Here is a 24,649-nt window from a genome sequence, read left to right on the forward strand (position 1 = left end):
AAAACTAAAATATATTTCCCGCTAAAATAGTCGAAAAAAGTACTTTTATCAATCAAAAAGTAAAAAATAAATAAATATAAATACATATGTATGTATGTACATACACACATAAAAATTTAAAACGCGAAAATTCAACTATTAAAATAAAAAAAAAGTTTCAACGGCAATCAGATAAAGTGAAGAAATCTTAATACCAAAAAAAATAAAAACAAAATTAACCACATTTGTACAAAATATTTTTTAATTAACAAAATAAAAATTTTTTCAGCAAACAAAAAAAATTACCTGGCCAAATGCTATTAAAATATGATTTAAGTCAACAAACATATTTAAAAGAAAACCATTAAAACAAACCAGTCAAGAAACTATTACAAAAACCTAACAAAAATATAATTTTTAACAAGAAATAGTCAAATTGTTTTTAATTTTGTAAAACATTTTCTATATGAAATCGCAAATTACTAAAATAAAAGACAATTTTTCAAAATAGAAATTTTGTTAAAATTTTTAAAAATTACTAAAATCATAAGTTATTAAACTCATATTTCTTGAATCTCATAATTTTCAAAATCAAATCAAAAAATATATACCGAAGTAGTTTTTAATTGAAAGCCTTTCTGTGCAGAAAATTCAACATCACTAAAACCTACGAAAAATTGTTAACTCGAAATTTTAAATTATAAAATTTGGACAAAAAATTTTAATATTTTTTTTTAAGTACTTGCATTATGTCATTTTACAATAAATTAAATGTTTGATTTTTTATTAAAAATTTTGTTTTCTTTAATAAACTTTCATATTCTGAAGCACTCGTAAATCCGAATGTTTTGATAATTAGAATCGGCTCTGCAGTCATTAGTTCGGTTTATATAGTTTTCAATTCAAAATTTAAAAATATATAACTCTTATTTCTTTATTTCCATTATTTTCAAAATTTTGATAAAATATTTTTTTTTTTTAACTTAAATTTTTAACTAATAATTTCTTATTCAAAAATCAAAGGCAACTAAAATTAAGGACTACGTTTAAATTTAACTTGTTCAAAAATCAAAAGGAACTTAAATTAAGGACTAAATTTAAATTTCGAAGAATTGTTTTAAATTATTGAAATTATGAATACCGCAATATTTAACAATTCTTTTTCTTTTAATTTCATAATTTTATAAATTTTTTAACTTTGAATAAAGTTGTAATCAATTAACCATTAGGAAATTTTAAATCCGAATCGTGTAAAATTAGCAATAAACCATAAATTCACTATAAAATTTAATTTTTTAATTAAAAGCAGCCAAATAAAAAATCTAAATAGTCGTTTAGCAATTGCGAAAATTTGCCACTCAAAGTGCGTAACACCCCAACAACAAACGGAACTCTACCAAAGCAATTTTCTTTGCCTAGCTAGGCTACATACTTACTTAGCAAAGACACGCGAAAAAAATCGACGAAAAGGCCAGCATAGCCGGCTGACATCATTTTGCCGAAAATCAGACACGTAACAAGCAAAAGAAGTAACAAAATCTTCAACAGTGCTCGAAAAAAATCAAAGATATATAAATATGTACATATGTACATATGTATGTACACACACACACGTGCATATATGTGTGTACATATATTTTTTATTTAAGTATTTTTTCTTAATAAAAATTTTAATTTTTTATCTTCACACAGCCGCTTTTTTATCATCATTTTTTCCCTTGAATTTTTTTTTTGATCTTTGGACATAGTCAAACTCAAGCAAACATAAATGTCAAATGTTCCAAAACGACATAAAAATTCCAACAAAAAGTTTGTAACATTTCTTCCATTTCGCTAAAACTCAACAAAAATAAAAAAATTAAAAATACCAGTGACATTTTTTGTGCGCAAAAATTGCAAATACCTATACAAAATTGTTACAATTGAAAATTTGCATAAATTTTGGACACGTTTTTGCTTAAAACAAATTTTAAGAAATTCGAAGAAGAAAAAATTGGTCTACAAAAGCACCAAAGTGGTAAAAAAGTTCGCAGTAAATTTTCGCAAATCTTTTTTGTTATTTGGTTCAAAAAGTGCCTACGACGGAAAGTTTCCAACTGCAGTGCAAAAGAAAAAAAAAATTAAGCAAGCAAGCAAGCAGGCAAGCAAATAGCAGCAACAACAAAAACGACAACAACAATAAGAGTAATAGCAGCAACTGCCACGCATAGCAAAGGTAAACGCAAAGTAAAGGCAAAGGCAAAAGCAAAAGCAACTGCAACAACAATAAGAGCAACTAGAACAACAACAACAACAACAACAGGCGGCGAAGGCAGCAATCAACAGTAGTAGTAGCAGTAGCCAAGCAACCAAAGCCAATGCAAAAGCAGAAAGCATACGCAGCGTCAGCGACGTGAGAGCAATCAAAAGCTGAAAAATACCAGCAACAGCAGCAGTCGCGGCACGGAAACGACCGTACGTACATATATACATATGTGCAAACATACGTACATGCATAAGTACATATGTAAGTGTGTAAAAAACTGCCAAAAAAATTTGTTTGGCATTATTGCGGTGTGCAAGTTTGTGTGTGTGTGTGTGTTTGTGCGCGCAAAGACATTTTGCTTATTGTATTTTTGCCTAGCTTAATTTGTCGTCCCTCGCCCCTTTTGCAAACTTTGCTTTGCATTCACACAGTGTGCTTAGCGCCCTCCTAAGCCACTCCACTTCACGTCCTAACACACACACACACACACACACACACACACACAAAGCCACATATGCACATTTGCGTTGTAGTATTAGCCAGTCTGTCAGTCTGACTGACTGGACGACAATCTTTCCATAAGTTTGTTGATTTGCCATACCCGCCGACTCACCACTCTAATAACTCTCACCTTCCATGTCTCTCACTAACTCACTCAGTCACTCTTTCGTCTGCTACTTTTTGCGTGCTTTCATGCGCTTTTACTAATGTAGAGGTGCATTTTTGGCAACATGCGTTTACCCCTCACCGTATAATTTGTTCATTAGGTTGGTTTGTGTGTGTGTGGGTTTGTTCTTTTGATTGCGTTTTTTCATATCCTCTTCCCCCTTCTCCGACATTGCTTAACTTGCTGGCAGATCTTTCCGTTATCAGCTCTACTGCACATCTTTATTCTTTGTTATATTTGTACATACCGCGTTTTTGTGTGATCATTTTTACTCTTTTTTTTTTAATTTACCAGAAATATCGAATTTAAGCTTCAATATGTACAAGTTTTGAGTATAATTATTTAGCCCTGGCACACGGGAAACCTTCCCTCGAGGAGTTTTAAGTCATAAAACATCTGGCGACAAACTTCAAATATGTATACGTATCTCGGCAGGGACCGATCATTTCTACCGAGTTCTGGGTGCGGAAGAATCTTTCCCTCAAAAGTGGACTAAGCGGAGTCTAATCATTAGAACCAACTCCGTATAAACCTATTCACATATACATGCAAGAAAATTGGACAGGTAGGCATACCATAATCTTAGTTTCTGAGAAGGTGCCGTATTTTTTCTAATTAAGAACCCAACGCATGGTCAGGGGACGCCTCTAGCGAAGTTCGCATCAGGATTCCGCGGCGTCAAAGCTGCATAGCTGAGAAGCTAACTGCTGCTTTGTCCAGATGCGGTCTGCCCCTGAACTCGGCTCAGCGGGCCATGGACGAAAATCTTGAAATCCAAAGGGTTCGGTACTACTGACCTAAGAGTAGTCCAAAGGTGATCAAATATGTACTTAAAGCTGAAGTTCCTGCCACATAGCACACATATTCAAACGAGTACTTAAAGCTTCAGCCGTCGTTGCAGGTGCCTTTGGTTCGGATGGATGTTTAGTAAGCTAAGCAAAGCACAAATCTTGGCAAATTGGCTAGGTTGCTCTGGTCACCCATAAACGCTCTAAAGAACTCTTACACTTTAAAAACCCCAGCTGTTTGGCAGTCTTTACTGCTCACTCTCCAACTCGAAACCACATAGTCGAAGTGGTTTATAGAGCTCTAATACACTAAACAAATCGCGGTTATCGTTACGTTTCGAGCGTAAACTGGCTACTGCCTTCATGGAATCCACTGGTGGGAGTGTGAAGTGCTTACTTTCTGACTGGAATCCATAGAATTCTAGCGATACTTAAATTCTGAACAAACCCCAGCTGTTCGAATGATTTCAAGGCATGGTTTGTTATTGCCAATCCACTGAAGGGAGTCATAGCTTATCATTGTCAACTGAAACCCATATAGTCCATAGAAACAAGCTCAGTATCATCTCAAGCCTCTACCATGACAGCTAATTAGGTATAATTATCTCAGCATATGCTCCTCAGCTGTTTATAAAGTTGCTAGTCTTTCTGCTTTTTGATTGGCCTAAGCGTTTCTGGCCGAGTCCAACAAAACACGCCAGTCGAAGACAAGTCCAAGAGAACACAAAGACTTTGTCTATATCGTTGTAAAACTTATGCAAATTATCAATCCATCATGCGCAGTCTTTATTCAGCTCAATTTTCAGAATTATTCACATCCGATCGGAGGTTCTTTCCAAATTTGAATATTCTGGCATCGTCGGCGAGGAGAAAAACGCTATGATACTTTCAATTTTGCATCTTACTTACATATGTTTCGTTAATGTACATGTTATCCATAGGCTTTTCAATAGGTTAATCTTATGCTCTCCAACATGCCGGCTTATCACAGTCGATCGATATGCGGGGCGATCATTTACGCTGAATGCTTAAAATAAAACTAGTTCTTTGTGCAGCAGTAGGCGCTCGAATGAAGATAACGCCAGGTCTTAGTAATGCCCCGAGGTACTTGTATTCCATCGCAACAACTCTGAAGAGTGAGAGCTCTGCAGCGCAATTGTCAACACCTTACTTTGTTACTTCCTGAATGGGAAGGAAGTCATACCCCCACGTATTATAAAACAGGCAATATGCCTGCACATTCGTTGGTCCCAACAAATCCTGCACTGCTAGTCAATGGGAGGTGTCGAAGGACACGATCACTCAGAGAAGTTCTTTTCCTTCAGTGAGAAACGACCTCATCTTTCGCTCATGCTGAAAGGAAAAAGATCCAACGATCTCATCGTAGAGCCAGATTTTTAAACGACTACACGCTTAGAGCAGTCAACCCAGTGCAGATTTTATAACTGAAGCTTATGCAATTCCTGGGTATGTTAAACAACTAAACTTGAAATTGGGTAGCACAATAGATCTAATCTGGTCGCGCGGTTAGACCTATGCACCCTTACATAACCAAGGAGCTAATGCGACCTTCTCAACTTCGTACTCAAGAGGTTCAGCTTGCAATTTTTTTCTTTTTAATTCTTTTATACCTAATAGCTGTGCAATCCATTTACCTTTTCGCTTCAGTGGAAATGGTGTTCTTTCGGCTAACTCCGAAACGAGAGCTAGTGACCGATATCCATGTGCTTGTGAGCTCACTCGCTCGCTTTAGTCTTAGCGCAGTTTAAATAATTCGCTAGTTTCCATTAGATTTCAGCAACAAAATTCGAGAGAGTTTCAGCCCTTCCAGTTTATCCTGACTATTTCTAGACTTCAATGGAGACATTATCTTCGAAATGTAAAAATGTCATTTTTACCTTCCGCACCATTTCTGCAGACCTCCAATTTGACTAGTTTTTTATCGCTTTGTCCGCCTCAATTCTATGATTTTATAAACTATGAGCGTCACATTAAAAAAAAATAAAAATAAAAACAATTCATAAGAAAAAACCAACAATTATGCTAATGACTTCATAGAGGTCCACACACATAGGCACGCATATTCTAACCTCGATTGATTGGTGAATATAATTTTTATTCAAACTAAATTAGCGACTATTTATGTTTATAGCGCATGCGTATAACTTGCCCGTTGTCCTGTTACATATGCAGATACATACATACATATGTACATACATTCCAGGGTATGAAATCGGATATCAATGAGCTAGGAAGAAGCTTATGATGTCATTTGTTGCTTAAAGGTGTGCTTGTTTCTAAATACAATGGGAGAAAGTTACATTGAAAAAAGCTTTTAACAACCTCAGATGTTCATGTCTTTTTCTCGCTAAATTTTTTTTAACCTGTTGCATACCAATACATTGGTTGTATTGTTTTTCTGATTCCTTTTTGTTTCTAATTTGCATTTTTTTCGATTGCATTAATTCATTCATTTTTGAATTCCAATCGTTTGCTTTGATCTTTACGCTTGTCGTAAAGAAACCGTTAGAAGCTGATACACTCAGTTGTTTATTTTTTGTGTTAAATCACAGGTTTTGAAGGCCTTCGAGTCTAAGACGCAATTGCCCGGCAAGTGGTTATAATATATAGTTATTACATAAGTGCGGATAACACATTTGTTCATTGAAAGCCATCAAAAATTTTATAATGGTTTTACTTTACTTACGGATAACGCGTTTGGGAGAATCCTTTTTGTTGGACGCTGAGAATTATTAATATCCATGACAATTACATTGAGTGGTCTTATTATCCGTAGTCAAAGATCTACCGGAAAAAGAAACGAGTCTTTTCTCGTAGTTTAAGCCTTTGATTGTGCATTTTAAAAGGTATAAACCCGTACGGATAAAGCAGTTTTTTCCGAGTAACCTAATTTCAGACAACAATAGATGGGAGCAATATAAAAAACCATTTTTGTGCTAATAGCTGGCTTTCAGCAACGCTGGATAAAAAAAAAATTTTGAATGAAAAAAGTTTCGATGGCCTGAAGAAACACTAGTTTAGGTACCCCTTGCTTACGTAAATAAACATTCGTCTAAGTTCATACCTTGTCGGATAAATAGTGTTGATGATTATGTGGAATGCGTCACTGAGAAAATATCTTAAATGGAAAATAATTACTATTTGAACACTAGGAGGAGATGAATACCAATTGGTTGCGGTATTTCAGAGCAATCGCTACCAAAACTAAGATTTCCAAATCTTTTAAGACTCGAATGAGCGCTCGGATAAAAGCTTTAATCAAGCGGATAAATGGTTTTAATGCCCTATAAGACTTAATTCAACACTCGGATAAGTTGGAAAGCGGTCGGGTTAGGTATTTCAATGTAACCGTTAGAAAAGCCATGACATCAAAATCTCTTAAGATTCGATTGGAAGCTGGGATAAATATAATATGCCAGCTGATAAAATAGATTTCTAATTTTATGGCTACAATGATGGTTTAAATACCCCATAAGACTTAATTCAACAATCGGATAAACTGTAAAGCAATCGGTTGAGGTATTTCAATGCAATCGTTAGCAAAACCAAGATTTCAAAATCTTTTGAGATTCGATTAAACGCTCGGATAAAAATTTTATGTAAATGGATAAATTATATTTCTCGTTTTATTACTACAATTATGGGTTAAATACCCCGCACAACTTATTTCAACGCACGGATAAATTAAAAAGCAATCGGTCGGGGTATTTCAAATAAATATCTTACAAAATTATGATATGAAAATCTTTGGAAACAGAAAAAGTGCTCGGATAAGATAATATGCAACTGGATAAGTAAGATTAGTCGCTGCATTCCTTCAACAATGTTAAAAAATTTTCAATAGATACAAAATTTTACTTTCGGATAACATGTTCGGCACTTGAATATAGCATTTCAATGCAATCGCTTGCAAAATTATAATTTAACAGTCCTTCACGAAACAAATAAATGCATCGGTTAAAAACATATGCAACCGTATACGACGGATAAGGCATTTTACTGCTACCGAAATGATCTCAATACTCTCACATCTAAATCTAACTCACGGATAAGATGTTAGGCAGTCAAATAAGCTACGTCGATGCAACTAATCGCTTAAAAAATATCTGAAAACATCTAAGCTCGCCTTTTCATGCTTAAAATACATAGCTTCTTCGTCAATTTAGAGCTCCAAGACTTGTTTTATCAAACACATATACTCGCACACACACACATGCGCTTACATACATATTTACTCTATAGAAAATTAGCATTAGCGAATTCCAAAGATTTTACAAATTTAATTATTATCTTTGTTTAGCTGTCAACCTGTTTTGATCGATAATTAATTAGCGCGACAAAAGCTTAAAAAAAAGAACGTGATTTTGCAAACTGCCATTGTGAACGCGTCGAACGTACAAGCGCTGCCAGACTTTATGGCACGTCCCAGCACCCCGTTCACCCCGCCACAAGTGGCTAGGTACTTGCCTAGTCTTTTACTGTTGGTGCGCTTCTTCTTTGCTAGGCTATTTTACACTCTTCTATGGTATTATTGGAAAAATAGTGGATAAAAAATATTTTAATATATGATGTACATATTTATTATGTACATATTTAAAATTTTTATGTACTAGCTACTCGCTTTTTTATAAATTTTTTCATTCAACGTTTTTGTTAATTTTTCTTTTCTTTTTTTCGTTGTAGGTTTTTGGCAAATTATTGACATTTAACATTGAATTTGAACAAAACAATTGGATACAAAAAACTTCAAAAAACAAAATAATTAAATGAAAACCAAAAACAGCAAATTGGCAATTCAAAACTAAACAAAATTATTAAACCCATTTTTATGATTTGCATTTAAAACGTTTTGCAAGCATCTAACAAAAGTTGACTTCAGTAAATTTTGCATTGAGAAAACATAAAACAAAACAAAAAACTTCAAGAAAAATCCACCAGGAAAAACAAAAACATTCCAAAAATTTTGCCAAACGCACAGAAATTTTAAGTTTCTAATTTTTGTAAATTCAAAAGTAAAAAGCTACGCAAAAAACTAAAAAAACAAAATGGCATCAGAATTGGATCAATTTGCCGAGTTGGAATTGTCAAAGGAAGATCGCGAACAAATATTTGATCCGCCTTTGGATCGACCGCCGTTGGAAGGTGCTGGCACCTCAAGGTATTTAATATTTCTACACTCAACCTTTTTTGAATAGCAATACAAATAACCTTTTTATAAAAAAATTTGTAAACTTAAAATTTTCCATTCAACTAACCCTTAAAAAAACTCAGCGAACTTTGAAAGTAGTTGCCACTAACCGAAATTAGTTTTATTGCAATTATTTTATGTGGGAATTTTTTTTTATTCTTTATTTTTAATTTTAATTTAACACTTATGCAAACGCTTTTAGAAATATGCGCTTTTTATAAATAAAAGCCAAATACTTAGCTAAGGACTACGAGGTGGTAATATCCAAAAAAAAATTATTAAAATTTGAAAAATTTTAGAAGTTATCTGAATATTTTTATTACAAAATTATTAAAAAAAAAAAATCTTGTATAGAAAACATTTGCTTTTAATAGTTTCTAGAGCCTAAATCTACTTATGTTTACCATCAAAATATACAGAAATATGTCAAATGGAACTCTGTGTCCGCCTTCCTGGGTAGCGTAATTTTTTATTTTTTTTTAAGTTGATCCTTATGAACGGATGTGTATGACAAAGAATAACATATTTTACCCCTTGTTGTTTAGAAATGAGGGTTGTCGAAGGATCTAATGACAGCGAGGCAGAAAAAAAAGTGAAAATGTGAAAAAAAAACTAAAAAAAAACAATGCTGTGAATCAAGCGAAAGGAAGTCTGCTAAATACCAGCTAATTTCTGCCACAAATAGTAAATTAGGCATATCAAAATACACGAGGACAAGCCCACACATGCATACAAAAAACACATTCAACCATACAAACATGCCACGCATGCATAAGAAATCTCTCAAAATAGCTGAAAAATCAAGACAGCAAGCAGTAAATAATAGACGAACATTATGTGATGGGGGAAGAAAAAATGCGCCAAAGAACAGTATGAGGATACAGAAACTAGCAAAAAATCACCACTCTTTCTCATATGTAGACACAGATTTGCCTAGGTACAGAGGCGTGTGCATGCGTTGCAACTACTATTAGAAGTACAGTTAGAGCAACGCAATTTTGATAGCAAATTATTTTTGTTTTTTTGCTCCCAAAACAATACCTTAAGTTGAACATAATCACATTAAATTACACGCGCTACACATTCGTAGGCAAAATGATATTGATATGAGCACGGATAACACATTCGTGACTTAAAAAAAGGATTTCATAGCTAAAAGTTGTTTCTCTTTTGGATTTCATTCATTATTATGCAACCGGATAAAAATATTATTACATCATTTTTAACGTTCTCCATATGTTCAGTAATTTAACTGAGATGGATACGAGTTTTGAAGTGTGAATTGAATTTGAACAAAACAATTGGAAGTGTGAAAAATGTAGAATAAATTGTATTTCTTTTCTTTTTCGAAGTTTTTTCTATGGGAACATGCGACCGGATAAACACATTTCGTACTCAAAAGATTGCAAGTACCACACCAGAAGGTTTTCCTTATTGCTACCCTTATCCGCATATTCGGATAAAAGTTTACCAAGATGGATAAGATATTTTAAGAGTGAAAAATGTAGAGAACAACCTTATCCAGGGGCAAAACAGTTTTCGACCTTATGGATAATGTCTTATCTTCACTTAACAAATCCGTTTCGTTTTAGAAGCATTTTAAAGAAATTAAATTAAGTATTATGCATACGGATAAAAAAAAAATCCATGAAAAAGATGGATTATAGTGTCACTAAAGTAATATTTGATCATTATATGTATTGTTCGCATATACGGATAAAGTTTTTTGAGCCGGATAAGGAATTTGGAGAATGAAAATGTTCATACAAGCTCCCATACATATGCCAAAAACTTATTTATCCTAAACCACGGGATACAAAAATTTGCAGTTGAAAAACAGATTTTATTGCTTTATCCTTTTTAATACAACAGTTTCTGTTTCATTGATATTTTCTTGGTGTTATATTAAAAGTAAAAGACGAAAAGTAACATAAAATACGCGAAAGTTTCGATTTTCCGGGTGAAAGATTTTGCAGGCGGATAACAGATCTGGTGCTTTATTCGCTAGCAATGTGCGGAAATAATAGTATTTTATTTATAGTATAAAAACTATATTCGTGTGTGGATACTATTTGCATTTGCATTTGCGGATAGGCAATTTGAACTACAAAATGAATGCAGAATAACGATTTTAAATTACGAAAAAATCTTATAACTTGGATACAAGTGCTTGCAGGTGGATAACAGATTTTTGCGCTTGATTCTATGAAAAGGACCTAAAATTATCGTGTTTCTATGTTTTAATCGTACATATGTACACATGCATATAATTTTACATTGTCGGATAAAAAGATGTAGGGCTTAAAGCAGCATAGAACCTGTTTATAAACTGTCAGAAAGTGATTTGCAAGACAAAAATTTGCAAAGAATACTGATTTTAAATTACGAAAAAAATTAATACATCGGATACATGTCCTTGCAACCAGATAACCGAGTTCAGTGCTTTATTCGACGGGTTTCGTTGTAAATGTAATCTGTTGCTGGGATATAAATTCACATAGCCGGATAAAAGGTTTTGCAGTTGAAAGTAGAATAAAAATTGGTTTTAAAATTTCAGAAATTTTTGACGCATACAAAATTTGGACCCCGGATAAAAGTTTTTTAGATTTAGCATACTAATTCCACAATAATGGTTTTATATTCTGTTAAAATGATACAAGTTCTTTTAGCGGGATAACCGAGTTTAGTGCGTTATGCGGTGGCAAAGCGCTAAAATAGTAGCTTTTCGTTGTTCATGAAACTATCTGTTTCTTGGATAGAGCCTTACATAGACGGATAAAAGATTTTGTAGTTGGAATTAGCATAAAATTAGGTTTTAAATTGTGAGAAACCTTTGAAGACACGGATAACGAGTTCGGCACCCGGATAATGGATTTGAAGGTTCAGCATGCTATTTTCACTACGATGGGTTTTAAATTTTTTCAGCCAGATAACAGATAACAGATTTTAGCGCTTTATTTGATTTAAGATAACGTTGTAGTTTTAATTAAATATGTATGTGTTGCTAGGATAAAATTTTACTTGGCCGGATATAAGGTTTTATGGTTTAAAGCAGCAAAGAAACTGTTTTTTTTTTCGAATTTTGAGCATGTTTTAGCAGTGCGGATAAAAGCATTTGCACACGGATAACAGATATTTAAGTGCAGTGTGCTTTTTCGTTACGATGGTTTTGTAAATGTTTAAATTGATAAATGATCTGCAATCTCAAAAAAGGTTTTTTCGTACCAAAAATGTGGCAATTAAATTTTTTTATAATTTTATTTGCTGCATTGCTTTTCAATGCTTTGAATAAGTGTTAATTGAATTGAGTTAATGCTATGTACATATGTTAGCGCTTAGGTATGCAATTCAATCACCAAAAAATACACAAAAAATATTAAAAAAAAAGGATACAATTACACTGACATGAAAAGGGGTATATCCTCGCTTACTTTCTGCCTCCCAAGCAAGGCCTGCGTGATATCTTATCAAATGTTAGCTGCTTAGCGCAATGAAAGCGCACTAGAAAAGGGTTGCGGAAGCACAGCTAATGCTTGTAATTGTGTTGGCATTTCATCAAACGCCAAAATGATGTGAAAAAATCATAAATTTTATTTTTTATTTTTTTCTGCTGCCACAACCACAAATGCGCGCATAATAACACGACAGAAAAGACAGGAAGAATTGCCAAAATTATTGCTAAGCTTTGAAGCAGATACGAGTTGAAGGAAAGAGTAGATATGCCTTTTACGTTGATGTTTTTGTCTTTTTTCGGTTACTTGATTAGAAAACGCAGAAATATATGCTAGGACGTGTGTTTGTTTTTTAATTATTTATTTACGGTTTTTTCCCACTTTTTCCTTGAAGGGGGAATTGCTTAATTTTCTGTATGAAATTGTTTCACAAAAGTTAGGCAATATTGAAGGTTCATACATACTACATATGTATATATGTACATTAGGTTGCATCACTCTTTATACAAAACAAAAAATCTGCAGTATAGGAATTATAAAATGTATTTTATTTCAGGACTTCGGCCCAAAATATTACGGAAAATTATTAAGATTTACGTGAGCTGGAGCCAAACGAAAATCTAGTTTCTTTTAAATAAATAATTAAAAAATTTCTAAAAATTAACCGAAAAGGTCTACATAAAAATATTTAAAAATTGTATCAATGGAAGCAAAGCAATGAGATTTTTGTAGGTATTTTCAAATCGCTCTAGCTCACGTAAGTCTTAATAATTTGCCGATGTATTTTGGCGGAAGTCCTAACCCTTAACTACTGTGCTTAAAAAAAGACTCATAGCTATTGATGTTGGTCTGTGAGTCCACACAAAATCTATTGTTAAGTAATAAATATATATGACGATCGTTTCACCAAAAACTGTTTTTAGTGAAATGATTATCTTTTCACTTTCCAAAAAAAAAAAAAATAAAAGCTTCTAACTTTTCTTTTAAATTTATCCAAATTTAATTTAATTTTTATTAGCCATATTTTCAAACCATATTTAAAAAAAAAAAACAAAATAGCAAAAAATGTATTCATATATTTAAAATGAAAAATACTCTTTTAAAATAAAGATACTTCATTTTTACAAGAGTAAATAAAAAATTTGGCAACTTCCACAATAGCTAAAATCCAGAGAAAGTTTTTAGGAAGGCATTTTTCTTGGCTTTCCCTATGCATATCGTGTAAAATCAAAAATATATATATATATATACTTATATTAAAAATATACAATAAATTTTCTTTAAAGTTACAGCAATTATTACAAATATTAGTACTGCCGGCAATTCCTGCCAAATCCCTGGCCGCAGTTGTGATAGGTAGGAGATATTAAAAAACAATGGAAAAATAGTTACGCGCCAGTTGCAATTTCAGTGTCGATTTGCGGTTTTGCAAAGGCATCGACGATTTAGTAAATTTAAAAAATTTCGGTGGAAAAGCCGCAACTTTTTTGTTGGTGCTGCACCCTAACGTGTATACATTTCTAAGGCGCGCATCTTCAATTTTCTTGTCATTTTCAAAATTTTAAACGTGTTTGTTTGTTTGTGTGTGTGTGTGTTTTTTAGCTGCATGTGCGCTTTGTGCCTTCTTGTGAACTAGTTTCCCATGTTATGCGCTGCTGTTGTTTTCTGCCAAAGACAACCTTATTTTTTTTCATGCATGCATATTTATGCAAATATGTGTATGTATGTACATATATGTATATGTATTGTACACCTTTTGAATACCCAAAAACTGTCTACTAATTTTTGTGTGCTGGTGCCATGGTGGATTTTTTTGTTGTTGCTGCCACATTTTTCACTTGGCGCGTCAAACAAGCTCGCTCAAATCAAGCCTACCTCCGTTTGCCCTGCGTCGCCGCCACCACCAACAACAGCACCATTTTTTGATGGTTTGCTTAGCAATCAGCAATTTCTTACACACACACACACACACACCTTCGCCCATATCTACATACATCATACAATTTTATTCATGCTTAACAATCGTCAACATAATCTGCCTGGTCATCAGCCATCCTCCTCGCAGCCTTCTTCCTGTGGCGCTTCCTGTCATCCCACCGCACACCGCACGCCTCTTCTCTACCCAAGTTATTGCTGCTTCAAAAGCACTTCATTCAACGCTTCTCAAGGCATTTTGCTTTATACGTATAAATGCACATACACACATGCGCATTTGTGATATATGCACATGTATATGTATGTGTGCGTGGTAGCGTGTTCATTTGCATGTTGCTTCACCGGCAATTTGTCTCTCACAGTTTGGTCAACATTAGCCATACCAGTGGTTGTGATGTGTCCTGATATCCTTCCTGCTCGCTGTCCACTGTCCTCTGCCTCTGCCTCTGCCCCTGGCACCTGGCCCCACTCTAAACACAACACACTTCTAAATTTACTTAGTTAGAAGCGCATTCCCGCGCGCCTTCCATGCGTTTTGTCAACAACAACAACAATGATGACTGAGGCGGCAGGAAAGCTACACCACAGCCAGCAGCTACTCGTCACATGCTTCGTCGGCTTCTTCCTTGCCGCTGGCTTTGTGTGTTGTTCTTATTTCGATATTTTTTTACCTCCAAGTTTTTTTTTTTTTGCACGTGTGCTCCTGCGCTTGCGTAGCCAGCTGAGATGCGCAGCTCCTCAAAACTCATCCGTAATGCAAAAGCCCTGCTCAAACTGTTTCTTCAGCAAACAGCAAATGGCAAGTCAATATAAAGCGGACTGACTACTTCCCTATCAGTGTTAGTTGTATCCTTTCGCTTGGGTTTTTTTCAACCTACAGTTTTTCGGGCATGTGATTTGCTCCTTTGACACCAGCCATGTTGTGCGTTTATTTCTGTGCAAATGAGTTACAGTTGCGCTTCACATGACATCTACGTGCACACACACACACACACACACACACACGGTTGTATGTATGTATGTAGGCATGTGCGTCCCCCCGAATTTTTGACATGCCGTTGTTACTTTTTATCCTTTTTTCAGCTAATGAAAAAAATCACAGTTTGTTCGCATCCTTAGCTAACTATTTGTGTGTGTTTTTTTTTGGTCGCTTGTTTATTGTTGTTGTCTTGCCTTGTTAGCAAGGGTTATACTGTTTCAAAAATATGCCTCAACATTACAAAAACAAAAATGAGAACTGCGATCTTTTTTCTTTTCATTGCTGCTTATCTCTTCAACTTTTTCGAGGGGCATCTTATTCTTTGCCTAAACTTCGCGCTCGCCCTTCCAAATTTTTGCGTTGTGTATCATTTGATTCCCATCGATTATGTAATGTTAAAAAATTAGCTGTATGAATTGCACTTTTGATTGACAGTCAAATTAGTTGAAGCGCAAATACACTGCACAAGAAAAAAAAGCTGCCTAACTCACTTCAAAAATAAAGTAATAATAAAAGTAAAAAAAAAAAAACATACATACATACATATTTCACCGCTGATGAGATGCTAATAACATTTCACATTTATGTATAAGTACAACAGTTAACTGCTCGTACTTGTTGTTGAATTCATACACTTCTGGCGCCTGCATAATTCAAAGCCAAATTTTGTTTTGCGAAAAAAAAATTCGCTGAGTTACGAGCATCTGAAAATTTTAGGACAAAGTGTGTTTTTATAGAAAAACGGCTGACAATTTTTTTTTTTTAATCTTGCTAGTGTTTTCAAAAATAAATTTTTTTCAATTCGGTTTCTTGATTGTAGAATTGTTTTTGATGCTCTATGTTTGCATAGGTGAAAATTTTGAAAAGGGGTTTCAGAAAAAAAATTTTTAGTAAAATAAATTTCAGCAAGAATTTTATTGAAATATATATTTTTTTGTGACAGCAAAATAAATTTTTGGGTGACAGGTTGTCGAGAGTGCTGAAAAATTAAGGAAATTAAAAGTTAAGAAAAGTAGTAAACATTTAGATAAATAGAAAATAATTATAGAAAATGATTTTCTTTAGATTTAATAATTTTTTGTAATTTAAATTTTATAACTACATATTACAAAAAAAAAATTGAATTTAAATTTTCGTTTTTCTTAAATTTTTTAAGTTAATATGTATGTAGGTGCTTAAACCAGCGTGAGGTCTTCAGAAAATACTTTCATTGAAATATATATATATTTTTTTTAAACAAATTTTTTAACTTGCAGAAAAATTCATTTTATTTAGAAATTGAAAACTTAAAAAACCAATGTTTTCATACAGAAAAATTTTCTTGAAGGCAACATTTTTTCACCCGCAATATGTAGTTTTTAAAATATAAAAATTTGTGAGTTAAAAATGTTTATAACTCCAAAATTTCATAATATCAAAACTTGTTTTTTTATATATGTATATTTTTTTTGTTTCAAACTATACTTAATTATTTAGGGGAAAATATTAGTTTTTTAAGAAATCAATGGTAAATTTTTTAAATTATGAGAAATAAAATGTACGAAGCTTGAGAATTTTGGTTTTAATAAACTATCCATTGAAATAACTTTTTTTGTAATTAACATATAACAAATATACTGAGCAAAAAATGCCCTAAAAATGTATTAGTATTAGCCATTACTTAAATAGTAATTTTTGGGAAATCAATATTTTCGTCTTTTACTTGAGAAAGACGAGTTGCTGATGAAATTTATCTGCGATTCACACACATTTTATCAGATCAAAATTTGCGTTTAAAGGGCAGATAAATTTTAAAAGCTATTTGAGAAAATGGTGAAGCTGTTAAAATTTAACACCCAAATTCATAAAAAATAAAGAAGATTTTAACTGCTTTACAAATCGAAAATTTGTATGAAAATATCACTTTATAAAGTTCTTCAAACCTATTTTATTTTTTATAAATAAGGTCATAAGAGAACACAGTTTTGTTAGGAAATTTTGCAATTTTAAATTGAAAATTTTTTTAATTGTTGGCTTTTTGGAATTGAAAAGCAACTCAAATGAAAAGTCATTTGGTGTTAAAGAAATATTGCTTTCTTGATTTCAAATATTTTTTGTCAAATGTAAAGTTAAAAACTTTCGTGCTAAACAAATTTTGGGATCAAACAATTTTAAACCAAAGATTTCCAATTTAAGTTCTATTATTTTCGGCTCAAAACTAGGATGTTCTTATTTTCAGAAAAAAAATTCTTCGAACTTTCGAGGCGATTTAGCGGATCTCTAACCTATTGGAAAAAACTCCCGTTTTTTTCTAGTAACCACAAACAAATTTTCAAGAAAATAAAAAATGATGTATTGCGAAAATTTAGTCTTTTGATTTTTCCAAAAATGGCCGCCATTTGGTTAATTTTCAAAATTTTTCAAATTTCCACCTATGCAAATGTAGAGCATTTTTGAAAAAACTAGTAAGATTACAAAAAAAAAAATGTCAGCCGTTTTTCTCTAAAACCACACTTTGCCCTAAAATTTTCAGATGCTCTTAACTCAGCAAAACAAAAAATACGTGTCTCTTTCATTTGCCCTAAAAAAACATATACTAAAAAAGTAAAAATAACCACTCAATCTCATATGTATACCTACGGTGACCATCCGTCCTTTATTTTAAAGGACAGTCCTTTATTTTAGCACCCTGTCCTTTATAAGTTTTTTTCAAAATAAAGGACGCCTTTTGTCCTTTATTTCTTAAACTGTTCTTTAAATCGGCTCTGCATTTTTCAGAGGTAAACTTTTAAACGCAGAATATGAAAAATGAAAATGTCCCTTATAAAATGAAAACCTTCCCCAGTTTGTTTCGCGTCCCACTTGAGGGTTTCTATTTAATCGGTTATCTTTGTACAATCTATAAAGCACAGGGAAAGTTGTGCTCAGGATCGTGTTGCACGCTGAGTTTCCAGTTTCACTGAAAGAGAACAATAAACCCCCTGTTGCACAGTGGTTCAAAACTGGCATTTAGTGTTCGTAATTCATTGGAGCCTTCATTTTTCACTTCATTTGATTAATATTTATTTTTTTTTATGAAAGCTTACAATATTTGCAAGAGACCAGTTGAGCCTGATTTTTGAATTTTCATTTGATCATAATAAATTTTTTTGTGCAAACTGCAGAAAAAGTAGCAATTTTGAAGAAAATGTATTCTCCTGTTCCAGTTAATAAATGTTTCATAACAAAAACTAGTTGAAAACAATTGAATGGTTACCTCAAAACAAAAAAAAAAAATACACAAAAAAAAAATTTTAAATGTTATAAAAAAATGTTCACCAAAATAAATCTTTTTCTTTGCTTTTTAGTAAAAATTGGTTGAAAAATTAAGACTCCAGTGGATTATAAACATTAAGTTCCAATTTCGAACCACTGTGCGCTGGCTTCGTCGAAGTCCTTGAAAAAGGATTTGGCTTCATTTTTCGCTAGAGCATTGGAAATTGGACAATTAAATAATATAATTAACTGGTAAATGCTTGATTTAAATTACGATATGGGTAAGGTACTTTTATCATACAAGTTGTATGTACGTATTCCCAAATCATTTTGAAAAAAAATGTCCTTTATTTTACGTTGGTTAATATGGTCACCGTATGTATACCCGTAGTTGCGTATGTAACGTATACGCCCCGTAGCACCACATTTACTCGCACGCTTTAACTTAAAAGCCATATTATTTAAAAGTCATTAAATATTGGCGTGGGAGATTTGTACACAGTATTCCTTATGTACATACATTTAATCTATATGTGTATATGTATATAATCTATTGTATATATAATATGCAAATGGATGTTTTGTCCATGACATAAGACCTCAACGGTTCGCTGGATTTTCAAAACTGGGGTGTCAAATTAAAGCGCTTGGCCAGTAGAAAGTAGGATAGGATGTTGCACGGAATAAGAGGCTTGAACCCTAAAAGGAATCCTAAATCTCTGATATGTGTAAATTTTTAGTATTTGGATAACATTTTCATAGCCGGATAAAAAATGATCTGATTGTTTAAAATAGGCAGTGAAATTCCTCATCGAATAAGTGTTTCAAAATGTAAAAGAATTAAAATTTTTTACTGCGCGGATAATATTTCGGATAACCGGATAAAATTTTTTTAGTACGAAAAATGTGTGGCGGTTTAAGCAATCAATATTATGCGGCGATTTCAAGATTTCAATTGCTAGTATGAAAATTTTCTAGCCGGATAACATATTTTAAGGCGTCATCGGTGTATTTTCGGCAAAAAGTTAATCTTCTTAAACCTAAACTGCTTATATCAGTCAGAGAACAAAAAATTTTTAAAGAACATTTACATAGTGAAGCAAATAGTGGAATTTCGTTATGAAATTTTGAATTGCCTCGACTGTCGCACAGTAAATAAGCCTTCACAAATGGTTAAGCTCCAATAAGACGATCTTCTCACAACTGTTAGCTTAAAACATACAAATGCAAATGCACATTCGTACGTTCATTTTTTTATTATTATTAATTTCTGCTACTTCGTCATGCCAGTAATTGCTGCTGCAGACAATAAGCATTGTTATTAAACAATAATAAAATACGAGATTAGCTAAGCTTATTGGAATTGCGAAGCTCGTTGAACGCATTCCAAAAGCTATGAGCCAAACGAAAAAAAAAACGAAAACCTGCAGCAACATAACTGCGCAAATGCCAGCAAATACGAGTAACGTTAAAAAGAAGCCGCAACAAACGCATAAAATATGCAAAAACGTCAACCGAAAAACAAAACCACCAAAATAATTTATTTTTGGCTAACTTTGAAATACAAAAGCTTTTGAGCATACACACAAACACATGTATGTATGCGTGTATGTACGTGGAGTGCAAAAGCACGTCAACAGCAGCGTCTACGCGGTTAACTGCTGCTGACGCGGCTCAAAAGCGAGCAATGACAAAACGAGTTTCGTTTCGACCGAAAATTAAAATCAAACATTCAATGAAACGTTAGAAAAGTAAGCGTTAATTGAAGCAAGCAGCTGGCCGTAAGTAGTATGTATGTATGTATGTATGTAGCTAAACTGCTTCTTCTTGAATGACGTTGCAAGCGACTAAGCAATTTTCGAAGTTTAATAAGGCACACAAACACGCTGAGGCCAATTGAAAATAAAACAGTTGAGCCTGAGTTTTTTTTACCCACTACGCCTTAGCAATGCAGCAGAGAACATTTCGGGAGGTAGCCAACTGGGCCAACATACATTTAGAATCAAGACTACAAACTGGTTTTGAACCGAACCGTCGCTCTTTTCGGACCCGGAAATGAACCACGAAACGAACCGTTTCTATTTTGAAATGCCAAAACCGAGCCGAAACTCACTCCGCTAAATGGTTCGATGCGATTGAAATTGAAAATCCACTAAAGCATTTACACAAAAAGGCGTCGGTATCGGTCTAACGGGTCTGGGTTCAGCCCTAACCTCAAAAAACATGGCTATTTTTGAGGTTAGGAAAAATCCTGACGTGGTGAAGCAAAACGGATGCACAAATATGCAAGGAAAATATAGTCTGATCCCCGAACTCCGACATTTTTTTTTGTATGTCTGTAAAATCCATAGCGCAGCCCCACAAAACAAGTGTGAGGAACTGGGAACGAGACATAGGACTTTTGTTGTCGGGGTTTTCAGCCGGACTTGCTCCTTGTAAGTTCCATACCATTGACTGATGTTTAGTTTCCGGATTATGCTTATAGAACCAAGCTGCTAGACTCTGCGTTATCAAATTTTCTAAGGAAATATTGAGCAAAACAAAGTCGAGCTTATTTTTAACACTCACTCAAAAATACGGAGTTTTTCAAAGTTTGTCCGAACTTCGCCGCAGAATTGTTACATTCACTCATTAGCATTGCCTGGGATATCGGCTGCTTTCCAAATTAGTGTAATGATAGCATTATTATCTAAATTTCTGAGAAAGGGCGACCTGAGGGGCTGTGGTAGGTGGCGTGGTATTTGCATTTTGTCTGAGGTGGCAAATTAATTGCGGAGGTAATCCTGGAGCGCATAAAGGACCACCTACAGATATTGGATTATCGACAACTTTTAGGCGGGTTTCCGCGCGCTTTTCTCCTGCATAAACCATGCAAACACAGTTGAGACTCTTAGGAAAAGGCTTTTGATAATGTTGATAGAGAGTGCCTTTGAGCAGTCCTACGCCATAGAGGAATACCCGCAAAAATCGTCGCTGTTATTAAATATGCGTACGACGGAGCTAGGTGTCGTTTACAGCACAAAGAAAAGCGGTCTCAGACCATCGAAGTTCACAGGCTGCATATACTATCCTCTGCACTACCTTTTTTCGGTGGTCCAATGCAGTACATTGACTATGCTGACGACTTATGTCTTTTGGCGCATCGTCTTTCTGATATGTCTAAAATGGATAATACCGCTATATGGAAAAGAAGTTCCACATGCCTGGCTAGCGAAGTAGTGGCACTGACGAATTCGCTGATCACAAAGTAAGGAAAGCCATGGCTGTCTTTGGTATAATGTACACGCTATTGAGAAAGAAAAATCTGAGTACCTGCTTAAATAGTCCAATGTGCTCTCGATACTGCTGTATTGCAGTTCCACCTAGAAAGACAATACTGCAATAACCAGCCGCCTGCAACTTTTCGTAAACAGATGTCTCGGAATAATGCACTGAATTGTTTGGCCTAAAACAATCTCAAATGAGTAGCTGCTCAGAAAAGCTAACTTAGAGCGCCTTGCCATCTGAATTCGGAGACAGAAATGGATGTGGAGAAGCGAAACTTAGCATGGAATGCCCTAATCGGCAGCGCCAGGCCACCCGGTAGACCCCGCGAAACGTGGAAAATAGCCGTCGATCGAGAGACGAAGCTGGAAAGAACTTAAAGTGATTGCCATAAACGGAAACAGATGGCGCGCAAGCGTAGTAGATGCGCTATGCTCCGCTTGGGATTAAAGGAAATTAATAAGAGGAATATTACTTTTATTGATACTTGGATAAAGTTTTACACAGGCGGATAAAAAGTGTGTGGCCGCGCTCGACAAATAGTATTTCATCATATTAATACTACAGTGATGTTTGGATAAAACTTTCCAAAGTCGGATAAAGAGCATGGGCCCTCAAACACGTGCATTTTCTGCTATCAGACAATTTTTAGTAAGTGGATAACACTTTTTGGAAGCCGGATAATAGATGTTTGCAGATTGCGTAATGTACTAATGATGCTTTGTTTACACGACTGCATTTTTCATAAGCCGGGCAAGTGATTGCTGTAATTTTAGTCTTTCCAACGTGTAGTAGGTGCCTCAATTTATGAGCTGTTTGTCGTTTTTGTTTACGAGAAAAGGATTCTAGTGCTGACTCATTGTCATTTTAACGAATAAACGAGATTAAGCAGCGGCTAACAGTGGATGCAACATTTTTGGCGCGAGTTTTATTACTGCTCATCAGGTAGCAGCAGTTTCGTGTATAAATATACGTACTACATCGTGTTGAGATTGTTTTGCACCGCGACTAGCAGGAAACACCGGCGTAAACACCCACTTACAAAGAAACAAAAGCACTTGGCGGTTAAAATTTCCGCTTACCAAACGTTTGATGTTTCATTGTGACAGTGCTTCAGTTAAGAAAAGGCTTAGAAAAATTTGTAATTATCAAAAGTATTTTGTTTTTGTGTGAATTGAACACGTTATGAATTTGTATGCGTACTCGGACTGTACGTGACCTTTCCCGCTTTGCTAGCACACCAGCTACATAGCATAATCCATATACCTTTTTTATCCGCTCTTACGCTGCCTCCTCTTTTTCCTAAACGTGTATGTGCGCGCGCGCACTCAGAAACTTCCGTATCTACATTCAGTGGATTTGTTTGCTACCATCAACGTTTTCATTCATTCATCGCGCATAATCTTGTCTGCGCCACATCACTGCGTCCTGTCTTGTCCACACCATAAACCTAAGAACAACAAATCTGTGTTCGGGCGACTTCTTCTACAGGCACACACATGCATACCCATGTTGTTTGTAGTTATCGCTTTTCGCTTCGTCAACTTACAAATTTTATTTCATTCTGCTCTTTGGCTCGCACTTACTGTCCAATTCACGGATTTTCGTTCTGGAATATGTACGCTGCTCCTGCTTTTTTGACTACAAACGCTACATCTGCTACCTTCACTTAGCAACACCAGTTTATGAACCACTTTAAACAACACTACGTTATGGGCAGTGACGTGGTCTACATTATGATATTGCTTGGGGGGAGGGGTTTTTTATTAAGGTTTTCAAACTAAAGATTATGCAACGATATTGACATTTAGGAGTCATTTAAGCAGTTACAAGAAACAATCAAAATGTGCTTTAGATAAGGTTCTAAGCCACCGGATAAATTAATTTAAGAAAACATCGTAATCTTAAAGGGTATAATTTTATTATTCCAGCAACACATTGAATGTATGGATAAACGTTCCTATATCCGAAAAAAGCATTTTCACAATAACATACTTCAAACAATCAAAAATATTTGCTAGGACACACTTTCAAGCACTCGGATAAAAATTTTCACCCGCGGATAAACAATTTTCCTAGTTAGAAAACGTGAAACAGCGCAAAATAGTCATATTTCATTTATACAGCAGTCACTTGCATACACGGATAAAATTTTATCCATCCGGATAAAAGCAAAGGAGTATGAAAATAAAAACTTTTAAGTACAAGGTATTTTGAAGGAAGACTTGAATGATGAAAGTCGTTATACAAGAAAAATTTTCTTGCTATGGAACACGTGCCAGTACTCGGATAAAAATTTTCGCTCACGGACAAAACAATGCCCAAGTAAAAATTGTTAAATAGCTCGAAAGATCAGTATTTCGTTTATACAGCAACCATATGCATACACGGATAAAATTTTATTCATCCGGATAAACGCAAAAAGGCTTATGAAAATCAACAATTTTTAGCACGAGATACTTTCGGTGTTTTTGGAAAGAAAACATTCGAAAATGTATGCGTATAATATATTTGCATTGTCAAATATTTGCGAAAAAAAAACAATTTTTTTACGAAACAGTGGAAAGTCTATTATACAAACTTTTAAAGTAGATACAAAAATTAAATTCTTAGTCAAAAATTATAAAAGAGCTTTAGAAGTAGATTTTATTTATTAAAGTAAGAAGCTATGTATGTACGGATAAAATTTGGGTGTGTACGGGTTTGAAAATACGAAAGTCATTTAAACGCAAATACTTTGCGCTGTTCGATAATTTAAAATGTTCAGCTAAAGGTTTACGGGTAATGGATTTTAGCAATTAAATATGTTAAAAATTTACATTGCGAAATACTTTCGAATGCCAGTGATACTTTTCTCTTTTAAGAAAAATTGTAAAATAATTATTTTTTTTTTGTAA

The 24,649-nt window shown here is 34.0% G+C and overlaps 1 protein-coding gene and 1 long non-coding RNA gene across 3 annotated transcripts in view; both read left to right on the forward strand.

The window, feature by feature from the left end:
• Positions 1 to 1,901: 1,901 nt before the first annotated feature.
• Positions 1,902 to 8,592, forward strand: LOC118748720. Its single transcript, XR_004994078.1, has 2 exons — positions 1,902 to 2,433; positions 8,384 to 8,592. It is a non-coding gene; the product is annotated as an uncharacterized LOC118748720 (long non-coding RNA).
• Positions 8,593 to 8,674: 82 nt separating this feature from the next.
• Positions 8,675 to 24,649, forward strand: part of LOC118748719 (insulin-like growth factor 2 mRNA-binding protein 1) — a 69,734-nt gene continuing 53,759 nt past the window's right edge. For both annotated transcript variants that reach the window (XM_036483366.1, XM_036483369.1), the window contains exon 1: positions 8,675 to 8,858. In XM_036483366.1, the coding sequence (XP_036339259.1) occupies positions 8,746 to 8,858 (113 nt within the window). In that variant the 5' untranslated portion in view covers positions 8,675 to 8,745. The remainder of the gene's footprint in view (positions 8,859 to 24,649) is intronic.

This window comes from Rhagoletis pomonella, unplaced genomic scaffold (assembly GCF_013731165.1).
Source record: "Rhagoletis pomonella isolate Grant_MI unplaced genomic scaffold, Rhpom_1.0 Rhpom_scaffold_00013, whole genome shotgun sequence".
NCBI classification, from domain to species: Eukaryota; Metazoa; Arthropoda; class Insecta; order Diptera; family Tephritidae; genus Rhagoletis; species Rhagoletis pomonella.